General features: G+C 45.7%; 1 protein-coding gene across 2 annotated transcripts in view; it reads right to left on the bottom strand.

Annotated features, from left to right (window-relative positions):
- The window catches only part of WHRN (whirlin), a 235,156-nt gene that overhangs the window by 32,753 nt on the left and 188,382 nt on the right, over positions 1-14,021 (bottom strand). For both annotated transcript variants that reach the window (XM_029613720.1, XM_029613721.1), the window contains one exon: positions 836-907. In XM_029613720.1, the coding sequence (XP_029469580.1) occupies positions 836-907 (72 nt within the window). The remainder of the gene's footprint in view (positions 1-835; positions 908-14,021) is intronic.

Here is a 14,021-nt window from a genome sequence, read left to right as displayed (position 1 = left end):
CCCGCCGGCGAAGGTGAATACGTGCACGCCATGACCTCCGACATCCAGCCGGGCGCTCAGGTCACGGCGTGCGTTCATGCGCCTGCTGCCTTGAGCGCCCATATTGGACGTACAGGCGTGCCCATATTCACCTTCGCCGGCGGGGCTGCTGGAAGCCGCCTCGCATGGGGAGCGCCCGATCCGCCCCGGGCTGCTGAAGCCGCTCTCTCTCGCCGCCCTTCTACTGCTGCTGCTGGGGGCTTGCGTGGCCGCGGCCAGGGCAGGTGAGCGGGGGCTGGGGGAAAGTTTGCCCGGGACTGTGAAATTTCGTCTCTCTCTGCTGGGGCTTGGATTGGATTGGGTTGGTTTGGTTTGGGACTGTGAAATTTCGTCTCTCTTGCCCGTCAGAAGGAGGGTGGTTTGTTGCGCTCCCTGCCTCCGATCGCCAGCTGCTGGGGCTTGCTGGCGCCGGGCGCTCAAGGCAGCGGGGTCTGTAGGAGAACCAGCCACTTCCTGGTACCTGTCATTTCAAACGTCATTTGAAATGACAGGTTCCAGCGCACCCAGTAAAACGGATTGCGCTTCATGGACGCTTCTTGGACGCGGCTTGCATTTGCATGCCATTTAAATACTGTATCGAGCGGTATGTGATCTGGACTGTGCGCGTGGCAAACGAGCGGGTGCCCGGCACTGTCGCACTTTTTCTTACGCGCCCTTACTGTATCGGCCTGTGCTTGAGTCTCAGGCAGAGGACAGGAAACCTAACTCGTCAGTGACCTTGCCAGGTTGGACACCCCACCCCATGTCTAGGATTGAGGCACTCACAAGAGTATGTTAATGAAGCCAGGTGTCTTACCAAGGAAACATCCGGAAGGGTGTTCATGCTGGTCTGAAGGTGCTCCCCGTTCCCCTCCACGTCCGCTGTATTCTGGAAGCAAATACAATCAGAGAAAGGAACTAAGAGGCGAAAGTGTAAGCCATTAGTGAGCAGCCTGGAAACCGAGGCCAGGGCACTGGCTGAACTGAGAAGTGAGAAACTGAAGCTGCCACTGGGTGCACTCACTACATGGTACATAAATCACAGGGCGACAGGGGAGGCTGCTGTACTGGTGAGGGAGCCGGTGACTAGGGGCAGGAGGACAGCTTAGTGCCTGAGACGGGTGCAGCACAAGAACATCAGGATCGCTGGGAAACTGGGCACTTAGGGGACCTGGATGCGGATGTACATGAGGGGAGGATGTCTATGTGGGTGGCGATTTATGTGTGTGAGGGCAGGGAGATGCCTAACTACAAAGTTCTGTATCAATGTAAATAGCCAGTGATGCTAGTGTGGCTGTTACCTAAACATCCAGCATCCCAGGTCCTCTGCATAGCCTGCCAGAGAGACCCAGCTATGGGGGTACCCACATTTCCACTAGTACTTCTAGTTATTACAGGCTGCCAAACAGACTTCTAACATTTCATATGTTAGACAAGCCTTGTGCTCATTTTAAGCATTAGCAATTGAATTATAGATTAAGATTTATTTATTTTTAAAACTTATACTCTGCAGTTTCCAATGAAACAGTGCTCGCTGCAGATAAGTATTATAGTGGTGGCTGCCAGAATGAATTTTGGATGCATCAATGAGTTTTATATGCAATTCAAAACAAACTGTCAAAAAAGCAGAGACATTGTGGACCTATATATTAGAACTGAAATAAGGCAATCATTGGGAAATGTCAGTTGGTTCTCAAGTATGATAGTCCTTTGGTTACATTTACTTAAGGAAGTATTCATTAAAATTACTTTCAGGCCGATTTAGTAAAGTCCGCGGGAGAGCTCCCGGCACGCACACAGGCCACTCGCCTGTGCGCGCAATGCAGTATTTAAATTAGGTCCGGCGGTAGAAACGGGCAAAAGGAGGCGCTAGGGACACTAGTGCGTCCCTAGCGCCTCCTTTTGGCCCGGAGCGGCGGCTGTCAGCGGGTTTGACAGCAGACGCTCAATTTTGCTGGTGTCGGTTCTCGAGCTCGCTGACAGCTACGGGCTCGGAAACCGGACCCCGGCAAAATTGAGCGTCCAGTTTTGGACCCGACAGCCGCCGGCCGACTTCAAATTTTTTTTCTTTTTTTTTTTTTTTTTACTTTTTTTACCCTTCAGGACCTCCGACTTAATATCGCCATGATATTAAGTCGGAGGGTGCACAGAAAAGCAGTTTTTACTACTTTTCTGTGCACTTTCCCGGTGCCGGAAGAAATTAGCGCCTACCTTTGGGTAGGCGCTAATTTCTGAAAGTTAAATGTGTGGCTTGGCTGCACATTTTACTTTCTGAATCGCGCGGGCATACCTAATAGGGCTGTCAACATGCATTTGCATGTTGAGGGCGCTATTAGGTTCGGCAGGTTGGACGCGCGTTTTCCGCCCCTTACTGAATAAGGGATAAGGGAAAACGCGTGTCCAATGACAGGTTAACAGTGCACTCCGTTGGAGTGCACTGTACTGTATCGGCCTGCTTGTAAGGAAGAGGTCGATATTCATCCATGGAGCAGCTAGTTAAATAAGCCAGATATAGCTATCCGACTAACTTAACGCTGAATATCTCTGGCTTTCTTAAAGTTATAAGTATATCCAGCCAACTTCAGGACAGCCCTACAAAGCGACCAGATTTAGCCTCATAAGTTATGTGGCTAACTCCAAATATCAGAGTTAGCAGGACAACTTACGCGGATAACTCTGGCCCACCCAAAAACACCTCCCGCCTGCCCATGGAATGCCCCCAACTTATGTGGCTAAAATTCAGCTGCATACAGCTTAAAATACAGCCAGCTAGTCATTTAGAGGGATAACATTTTAATTATCTGTCTAAATGGCTTTTGAATATCGACCTCAGCATTTTTTGGATGGAATGTTGTGATTGAGCAAGTATAGTTTTTTCCATCCTACTGTGGATTTTTTTAAGTGGTAGATATACCACTTTGCCACGCATTCTGGCAGCCTGACATTCCTGGTTAAATCAGGCAGTATGAGACCATCAACACTGAAACATGTGCTGCTAGGTTGTGCTTTCTGCTCTCTACAGCTGTAGCAAGGAATAATCATTTGTGCATATCCCATGCATGAGAGCAGCTTATGGGACTGTAGGGAACTTTCGGTTTCCCGAACTGCACCAATTGTCTGGGAAGGTTCTGTGTAGAAATTTGTGAGAAGTCAGGGTTTTACTCCCCCATGTGGGAACAGCAGATGGTGTGTCCTAGCTGTTTATCATCCCAATGCACCATTTATCTTAGTGGATTTTCAGTTGCAGTTTCAAGCTGACAGGAGGAGCCCTTTGCCTCCCGCTTGCTATTTTTCTCCTAAGTTATGGGAAAGGAGTAAGGCAGTTTTCCCATTTCGGGGTCAGCCTCCCGTGGGCTTGTCTATCCAGCCTTTAAGCTTGCTTTGGACTCATGTAAGCCAATTCTTGAGAATCCTTCTGGGAGAGCCGGTCCCCCTTGTTGCAGTGGATTGGGGCTGGATCTGGGGTAAGGAAGGCCTGCAGTGAGCTCTCTCTCCATCAGAGGACAGACCTGCATCAGGTCACTGTCAGAAGAGTTTCATCTGTGAAGTAACTGTCTCTTTGCACTATCTCCTCTGTTGGGAGGCAAGGAAGATTTATTCCACCCTTCCTGCTTCTTGCATGATTTTTTCCCCTTTTTCGGGGTTCAAACACTATTTTTGTTCCGCTGGGAGCTGATGGTACCCGGGTTTCAGTAACCAAACCATTGGGAGAGTGGAGTCTTTCGTTCTGAAAGAAACAGAAGTGTGGATAAAGTCATCTAGAAGAAAGGATCCTATCAACTGGCAAAGTGAAGGAAATTAAAGGATACAAATTGTTGCTGCTATATTAAGGATTACACAAGGGGAGTAAAGTGTCCGTCATGCGCTACCTAAGGAATTAAAGGACTCGAGGATCTAGGAAATGTGTTAAATCTGGGACTAAGTTCTGATAAACTATTGGGACTGCATTCTAACCACCTTCAGTGGGAAGAGCAGAGGATTTAATTGGGGCCTGAGGTAGGACTGAACCGATTTCAACCTGATTCACTCAAAGAATTTGGAGTAATTGGGAAGAAGAAGGAATTCAGTGTAAATAAAAGAGAAAAGTAGAGACTTTGCTAAGGAAGTGGAGTCACAACTTTATTCAATCTTTCTGCTGTCTTATTATTTGTTGACTTTACCCAATAAATGACTTGAAGCTGAACATATTATTCAGTCATCTAATCAACTATCAGTAAAGAAGTTGGAAACCCCCAATTTTGTCATGTGTGTTTATTGGAGATGGAGACAGTGTTAATTATCAGGGTTGTGGAGAAAGGGCTGGTCTTACAAAAGGAGGGCCTAATAACTACTGTTCAATTCATCCCCACCCTGGAATCCTGGAACTCAGTGAGTTAAGCTATTTGTGGGGGGAAGGAGAGACCGAGAAACGTTGAAGGAGTTTTGGGCAGAAAGGGTCCATCTCTTTTCTTTTCTATGTGCCCCCGGGTGTAAGTCAATGGATCCGTCCTGCCCAGGGGTTACAGGAGTGTGTGTGGAGGAAGAGAGTGTGGCATGTATGTGTGTTGGAGGTAATAGTTATGGTGGGGTGCTATGTGTGTGTATGAGGGGAAAGGGTTTGGTGTGTGTTGCTAAGGAGGGAAGTATTAGTATTTTTTCACAGGGGAAAAGTGGTTGCAACATTCTGGACTTAATACCCCCAGAATACATGTAGCAATTGTCATTCACACACTTTCATACAAATGTAAGAAACATCATAGTGAGCACTGGCCCAGTATCCCAGCACCCTGTCCCAGAGACAGTAGAAGCAGCAGGTGCTTAGAGAAAGTATATAAGAAATAGGGCAAGTGTAGAGTGGTCCAAGCCCTGTCATATGCTCCCAGTTTCCAGCACTCATGGTTTTGGGATGTTGCAAAGCCAAGATGACATCCCTGCCTGGAAGATTTATTAGCTCTCTGACCTATCATCCAATGAGCTTGTCCAACTCCTTCCTGAGGCTGGTTATACTGCCAGCTTCAATAATCTCTTGTTGCAATGAACAAGGCCTTGGCTGTCAGTAAAGATAAGGGGAGAAGGACCAGGTGAGAATAACTAAATATCCCTTGACATAACCATTGGAGGGAGGACATTAAAGAAATACTACTGCAGAGTCATTTAACTTCAAAAAAGGAGATTACAATAAAATGAGAAAATTAGTTTGAAAAAAGCTAAAAGGAGAACATAAGAACATAAGAAATTGCCATACTGGATCAGACTAAGGGTCCATTAAGCCCAGCATCCTGTTTCCAACAGTGGCCAATCCAACTACAAGTATCTGGCAATTATCCAAACACTAAGTATTATCCACACTACTGTTGCTAGTACTAGCAGTGGCTATTTTCTAAGTCAACTTGATTGATAGCAGGTAATGGACTTCTCTAAGAACTTATCCAAACCTTTTTTAAACCCAGCTACACTAACTGCACTAACCACATCCTCTGGCAACAAATTCCAGAGCTTAATTGTGTGTTGCATGAAAAGGAATTTTCTCCGATTAGTTTTAAATGTGCCACATGCTAACTTCATGCTACATGTGCTACATGCTAATTCATGGAGTGCCCCCTAGTCCTTCTATTATCTGAAAGAGTAAATAACCAATTCACATTTACCCATTCTAGACCTCTCATGATTTTAAAGACCTCTATCATATCCCCCCTCAGCCGTCTCTTTTCCAAGCTGAACAGACCTAACCTCTTTAGTCTTTCCTCATAGGGGAGCAGTTCCATCCCCTTTATCATTTTGGTCACCCTTTTCAGTACCTTCTCCATCGCAACTAAATCTTTCTTGAGATGCGGCGACCAGAATTGTACACAGTATACAAGGTGCAGTCTTACCATGGAGCGATACAGAAGCATTATGATATCCTCCATTTTATTCACTATTCCCTTCCTAATAATTCCTAACATTCTGTTTGCTTTTTTGACTGCTGCAGCACACTGAGTGACGATTTTCAAGTATTATCCACTATGATGCCTAGATCTCATTCCTGGGCGATAGGTCCTAATATGGAACCTAACATCGTGTAACTACAGCATGGGTTATTTTTCCCTATATGCATCACCTTCCACTTATTCACATTAAATTTCATCTGCCATTTGGATGCCCAATTTTCCAATCTTACAAGGTCAGGAGTGGTTACAAAAGTTAAGTTTGCATGAGGCATGACATGATTTAAAAATACCATATTGGAAGTCCAGTTAAATTGTATTCTATGCATCAAAAAATTCAATGAAAGACCAAACGATTACCAGCATTGTTAAATGGTGAAGTGAAAAAGGCAGTTAAAGCCAAAAAGATATCTTTCAGAAAATGAAAAGTAGATCCAAATAAGGAAAATAGGAAAGAGCATGACTACTTGCAAAATAGATGTAAAACATTAATAAGGAAGATGAAGAGAAAATTTTAAAAAGAAGCTTACCATAGAGACAAAAACTAAAAGCTTTTTCAAGTATATTGAAAGCAAGAAGCCTGTGAGGGTAAATAACCAAAGGGTACAAGGGTTGCTCCGGGATAACAAGTGTTGTGGTGCTTACAAGTCGCCCATTACAGACAAGAAAGCAGTGAAGAAGCAGTTAAACAATTTTTGACATGTCACACATGAAGTCATTATTCTGGTTCTCAGTTTTTGGTTTTTGATCATAAGTAGTTTTGTAAGTACTAACAACATTATAACCTTGTGCTTCTTTTCCCCAGACAAAGAGACTCTATAAGTTAAATAAAAGATGCTGAACTACAAGGATATAGAACATTTTTGAACAGATACGAGGCCAGTTGACATTCCAACTAAGATTAAAAATTTTTTGAACAGAAACAAGGTCAGTTGACATTCCAACTAATTGCAAGCCATAGATAACCTAATCTATATACGAGGTAAGAATATTTAGTGTGGAAGCCAAGAGCAAATTACCATATGTCCACTCAGATCATTTGTTTATAATAGAAAACCAATCATAGAAATTTTGGCAAGTATGTAATCTAGCTTAGGGGTGGATGAAACAAGTGTAAAAATCCTATAAATAGTCTTGCTAACGGTAAACTCTAAATAAATAAATAAAATCACTTGAGAGAGAGAGTGTGTTATATCAGTGCTTTGCATAGCAAGCTGCCTCTCCAAGGAATACCTTATATTATTTTGTAGCATTTTAATAAATAAAATAAGTTTGTTTTCTCTACAGTTGGTGGCTCTAAGCATCTATTTTCAGAGAGCCACAACACAAGCCATAGCAGAAAAACTAAATTAATTCTTTGCTTTGGTCTTTAATAAGGAGGATATTAGGGAGATACCCACATGGAACCACTCTTTGATGGTAATGAAGCAAATCACTGTGTAAATGGAAAATGTAATAGATTAAATTGATAAGCTAAATAGTAACAAATCACCAGGACCAGATGGTATTTACCCCAGAGTTCTAAAATAACTCCTATATGAAGTTGCAGATCTGTTACAAGTAATCTGTAACCTATCATTAAAAATAGCCCTATACCTGACGACTGAATGTGATGTCAATTTTTAAAAGGGCTCATGGGGTAATTCGGGATACTACAGACCCATGAGCCTGATGTCTGTGTCAGGCAAAATGGTAGAAGCTATTCTTAAAACAAAATTAGTGGTAACATGTACAGAGATGGCCTATTGAGAAAAAGCCAACAAGGATTTAGCAAAAGCATACCTTGCCTAACTAATCTATTGGATTTTTTTGAAGATGTTACACATGTGGATAAGGGTGAGATAACTGATATTGTGTATCTGGATTTTGAAAAGTTCCTCATAACAGACCCCTCAGGAAATTAAAATGTCATAGGATAGGAGGGAATGTGCTATTGTGAAGTGGTAACTGTTAAAAGATAGGAAACATCAGCAGATTGTGAGGAACTGCATGTGCGTTCAGCGGTCTGCAGGCTAACCCCATGAATCACTGCTCTTACCTCCAGTTCCAGGCCAGCCACACCATTGCCTGAGATGGGGAAACCCTGTCGGGCTGCTGCATGGCAAGACACCGCTCTCCAATGCAGTAAGAAGTCGCTGGCCAGTGGCAGAATGCCGCTGACTCTAGCATGCCACGCCTCCCCCAGGCGCATGTCTCTCCTCAGCCTTTAAAGTGTCTGTGGAAGGAAAAACACTGTGGCCCCTGGAGATGACATCCCTAGTGCTGCCCTATAAAAGGCAACTCGCCTCAGCAACAAGTCCAACTACTTGCTAAGTAGCGCGTGTTGTTTCCCAGCATCCCAGTCTTTGTTCCAGCATTGCCTTCTGTCCCTGTCTAGCTGTCTTCGGTTTAGCTTCATCTTCGTCTGTTCCTTCCATGTTGTCTTCCTGTTCTTGTCCTCGCCTACCCGCCCTGCTTATTTATCCCTCTGATCCTCCACTCTGACGGATACCTGGTTTGACCTCGGCCTGGACCTCGGGTATGCTTGACTGCTGTCTGCCTCTGACCATTGCCTGGACTGCTGCCTGCCTACGACCCAGCTAACTACGGACCTCTCCTGCCATCAGTAGAGACCCCACCTAGGGCTTGCCAGCCTCAGCACATAAAGGCTCAACTTGAGGGGAATAAGAGCTAGTATAGGTGAAGGGCCTGATGGGTCTCTGCTTCGCCTGGGTCCGCCTGCCGAAGGTGGGAACCTGCAGAGCTCCTGCCTGCAGGTACAGCCAATCCCACCTTGGCCCAAGGGTCCACAAATGGATCACTGCCGAAGATGAAATTTAATGTGGAAAGTGCAATGTGATGCACGTAGGGAAAAATAATCCCAACTACAGTTACACAACGCTGGGGTCTGAACTAGAAATCACCATGCAAGAAGAGGACCTTGGAGTCCTGGTACATTGAAATCCTCAGCACAGTGTTCAGCAGTGGTCTTCAAAGCAAAAATGAATGTTAGGAATGATTTGGAAAGGAATGGAAAATAAAATGGAGAATATCATAATACCTCTTTCTTGATCCATGATGTGAGCACACCTTGAGTAGTGTGTGCAATTCTGGTCATCCCATCTCAAAAAAGATAAAACGGAACTAGAAAAGGTATAGAGAAGGGTAACAAAAATGATGAAGGGGATGGATTGGCTCCCTTATGAAAAAAGTGTAAACAGGTTACGGCACTTCAGCTTAGAGCAAGGAATGAGGGAAGATGTGATGAAGGTGTACAGAACAGGTATTTACACTCTCAAATAGTACTAGGTTTTATGTAAGGGCTTTATGTAAGGTTTTATGTAAGGGCTCCGCCTAAAAGTTTTTGTTTATTGTGAACCGATGCGATGTGCGAACGGACATCGGTATAGAAGAGACTTTAAATAAATAATAATAAATAAATAAATAGGTCTAGGGGACACGCCATGAAACTGGGGTAGCAGTTTCGGAGAAAGTGCTTTTTCACTCGGTACACAATCAAGCTGTGGAATTCATTGCTAGAGGACACGGTCAAGGCGACTAGTCTAGCCGGGGTTTAAAATGAGGTTTGGACAAGTTCCTGGAGGAAAAGTCCACAAAGCATTATTAGCCAGGTAGGCTTGGGAAAGCCATCGATGTCCCTGGGAGTGAGCAACAAGGACTGAGGTTATTCTTTGGGATCTGCCAAGTACTTGTGACCCAGACTAACTATTGTTGGAGACAGGATGCTGGGCTGTATGGATCTTTGGGCTGACTCAGCATGGCACTTCTTGTGTTCTTTTGTTCTCTCTCCCCCAAATCATGATTTTAATGATCACCCTTCATACCATCAACCTCCCATCAGAAAGGAGGCTTAAGGTGAAACAGCCTCTTTGCCAGAGCCCTGTATCTTGAGTGGCACTTTCTTGGGCTTGCATTCCCAGGGCTGGGTTTGGGATTACAGCATTTATAGACAGGACTTGGGGGTTAGGGGCCCAGTTCCCTCTTAGAGACTGGAGAATGAGGGTGACCCCTCAGGGACTGGAGAGTGTGTCGGGGTGGGGTCCTAGTTTTTGGATACCTTTGAAATTTGCTGCCCTAGGCATGCACCTGTGCCTAAATCTATCCCTGTCCAGTCCCTCTGCCTGCTCCCTCTCCTCCGCAGTCTCTATCCTGCTGCTCATAACCGGGAACTCTCAGGATTTCACCGAGACTCAGGAAACTTGCATCAGTTGCAGGGTCTCAGGGGAAACACCAGAAATCTCAGGGACTCTCTGTATACAACTCAGCCACTCCCCTTCCTCAGTAAACCTGCAGAGGATAGGAGAAATGGGGCGAGCCTGGAGTAGACACTGCAAGCAGCAAGTGGGGAGAAACTGGAGAGGGGCTGCAACACAGACAAAGCTCAGTCTGCAGCTGTGATTGCAGGTCTTGGGGACTCACTCAGCTAAGGGTAGAGTGAAGATGCATAAGTCATGGAGGGGCAGGGAGCAAAGACAGTGCTGGGGTCAGGGAAATGCCCCAAGTCTCCTGTCCTATATGTTTGTCTTATTTGATTGTAAGCTCTATAGAACAGGAACTGTCTTTTTATATGGTTGTACAGTGCTACGTATGTGGTGTAGCGCTACAAACATGTTACGTAGTAGTAGGGAGAGATGAAGGGGAAGTATGCTGGGTTGTCTCTGGAGGGGGGCCAAGTGATGGTGATGGGTGGGAGAAAAAAGTGTAGATTAGCTGGGTGGGGGAGGGGTGGAAGAGAGAAAACTGATGCATATTCCATTCCTTCCCCCTCCCCCCCCACCCCACCCTCTGCTAATCAACAGCAATCTCAGGGTGACCACAGCTCAAAGGTTCCCAGGTATGCTGCTGCTCCCAGAGCGTTGCCGCTATGCTAACAGGCACCAGATGCGTTCCCTTGTAATTATCAACATAATGACTTTGCAAAGAGTCAAAATATTCTGTGGAACGCTACAAAGATGGTGGGAGGGGTGGGGAGAAGCAGAAATGAAATTACTTGTGTTTATTAAATCTGCAAGGACAGGAGGAAAGTAAATAGAGGGCGAGAGTGTTAATCTGCAGCCCAGGCGCGGAGAGTGCATGTCCACACAGCTCTCATTAGAGGCGGCAGGGATGCCCTTTGCATGCAGGACGAAATGTTGTCAACATCTTTCTGTCTGCTATACGGTAGAGTGGCACTGTGCATACAAAACACATGGCTGAGGGGGTGACAAAAGCCATGGAGAGGGCGGCAGGAACCCTGGGTGCAGCACTCGATATCCAAGGACACTGCTAAGGAGCAAGGCTGGGGCTGTCCGACAGCTCCATGTCAACAAGAGAGCCTCATCCACTTCTGGTTTTGCCCCATTGCACCTATGGCCTTGTGGTTCCATTCTTTGCTTCAGACAGGCAAAACCGCAAGTCCACAGATGCTGTGGGTGCAAACCAAACCAGAAATGTCTCAGTCTCTCCCTGGTGACACTGAGCAACCATTCTGAGAGGCGGTGAAGGCTCAGGGTGGGTAGGGAGTCTTTAAGTGACAATGGGTGTCTGATCCCACTGCATGAGGGAGAATGAAAATCCAAGAAAGCAGAGAACAACAAACCCAGATGGAGGCAAAAGGTGAAGCGAGGAGAGATGCATGCACACACCCAGGCGAGAAAGAGAAGCTCTGGGACATTCGGAGCTACCAACTCACCACCCTTTATGTTTGGCTGAAACATATACGAATAAAAGTGGCCAGCCACCTGGGCACTGTAAGGGTAGATAAATGCATCACCCTCCAAATCTCCCTCTTAATTTTGGCTCAGAAGGAATCCAAGCAAGAGTTAGAATGCCCCAGGTAGCAAACTTCCTCCTCCATGTTCGTTCTCTCTCTCTCTGTCTCAGTGTGGCAAGAGGATGCCCATCTGAAGACAGTCAGGAAATCAAATTCAGCTTTCTCTCCTCAATTAGTGCAATCTGTGCCAAGCACATTGCCGAGGTAGGTGGAAAGTTCAGAGTGTGACAGCAGGCGGGTGCTGAATGGGGGAACAAGCAGTAATCTCCTGGAATAAAGCTTCATGGACGCCTCCTTTTCTAGGGGCTTTCTACCTTCCTCCCCACTCCCTCTCAGCACGCCCCCCCCCCCCCCTTCCAGTGCCGCTTGCCAACATGGGTTCTCTTCCTTGCAGGGCTTGTTAGAGGCCCCTTCTGGCTGCCTGCAATGGGATTGTAAAGTCGTTTCTTTCACACCCTGGCAGAAAGGCTCTGACTGCTCTCTTTGCCAGGGGAAGCTCATGTGTATTTGGCTCACGCAGCTGAATTGTGATTGTTCTTATAATATAGACTTCTGCCTCCCCCTGGGTCACTGCCAGTAAGAGATCTTTGATTTGATTTGAATCCTGGCCACCCAGAACAAGGCAGCCCAAGCCGCCCCATGGGGGCAATTAATGTGCTATTATATCTGCTGTTCTCAGCTGGCTCCAACAATGTTAGGAGCATCAGTCCTTTAAATCAGACAGATCCAGAAATAGGCACTGAAGATATTTCCGGTAAAGGATGTGAGAAAAGGGCTCATATCTCCTGGAAGAACAGAGGTGCTGATATAATGAGTTATAAAATAAACAGGCTTTACTGGACTATAAATAGAAATGGTAATTTCCAGGAGATTTGCTTAGAATTGCAAACAGTGGGATGTAGAGCATTGTTTTACTGAGCAGAGAGAGAAAGATCAAAGAGAGCAGAGAAAACCCCCCCCCCTAAATCACACAGTCTGGGGCTGAGCAGGAGAAGAGCCCTCAATCATAGCCTGGGGCTGAGCAGGAGAAGAGCCCTCAATCATAGTCTGAGGATGGGCAGGAGTTTCTGGGGATTAGCCCTCAATCACATAGTCTGAGGATGGGCAGGAGTTTCTGGGATTAGCCCTCAATCACATAGTCTGAGGATGGGCAGGAGTTTCTGGGGATTGGTCCTCAATCACATAGTCTGAGGTTGGGCAGGAGATTCTGAAGATTAGTCCTCAGTCACAAACATTCTGAAGCTTGGAGAGGTGTTTTGGACAATTAGCCCACAGTCACATAACTACAGGAGAAACTCTCTGTTAGCTTACTGAGGGTGTGATGCAATATTGTGTGCTCAGGCTAGCATACAGTTTAACCAGCTAGGCTAACATCCGATGCAATAAGGGGATTAGTGCGTCTAAAATGTACGTAGCTAACAGCGCTCATCACATACTGCTATTAGCTATTACCCTGATGCAAAACATAAAAAGCTGGTGTCCTTTTTAACCCGGCAAATTTAACGCCAGCTCCAGAGCTGGCGTTAAATTTGCTTTCTGTGGTTTCCCCCTACTTTTAGTATCATCGCAATACTAAGTAGGAGGAACCACAGAAAGCAGCAACATTGAAGAAAAAAAAAAAAGTCTTGAGGGTGGCCAGCTTAGGGAAACGGACTCTCAATTTACCAGCGTCCGTTTTCCTAACCCGTGGCTGTGCACACAGCCACATCTCCTGGGCACCCAATGCCAAGGACATGCTAGGGATCCCAATTGATTCCTAGCGCATCCTTTTTAATACAGCAACTCGTTACCGTACTGCATCGAGCGCCCAGGAGATATGGTTGTGCACACGTTAAAAAAAAACAGGCAGCCAGATTGGACGCATGTTTTTCCGCACGGTTTATTGCATTGGCTCCTGAATCTTTAGCTAAGGGGGGCAAATCCTGGTTTTGCCCAAGGCCCTGGACTTGAACAGCTGTTTCTGAGTTGCAGATGTAACAAAAGCCTCTTTAAATGGTGGCCACTATCAGAATGCTCAGGGTTGCTTTTGTGAGCAACCCTGAGCATTCTGATGGCTACCGCGTTTATCTTAACACTTCCAGAAACACTAAGAAGATGGTCTTTTAATGGGAAATGAAACATTTGGTTGCACTGCCAGCTGGCTGGTGCACACACATTCATAATACTGACACAAAACAATAGTACATGATGGGAGAAACATCACAGAATCAAACAAAAAGAAATTCCATAGCAAGGCTGAACTTTATTGCATTCCTCAGACCTACATAACACACAGTTATTAAAAAGAAATTTGCGGAGGTAAGTCACAAAGTGTTGGGAGTAGCAGTGGAAGAGACTGAAAGGTT

The sequence above is a fragment of the Rhinatrema bivittatum genome, chromosome 8 (assembly GCF_901001135.1).
Source record: "Rhinatrema bivittatum chromosome 8, aRhiBiv1.1, whole genome shotgun sequence".
NCBI lineage: Eukaryota > Metazoa > Chordata > Amphibia > Gymnophiona > Rhinatrematidae > Rhinatrema > Rhinatrema bivittatum.
This window is presented reverse-complemented; position numbering and strand designations above follow the sequence as displayed.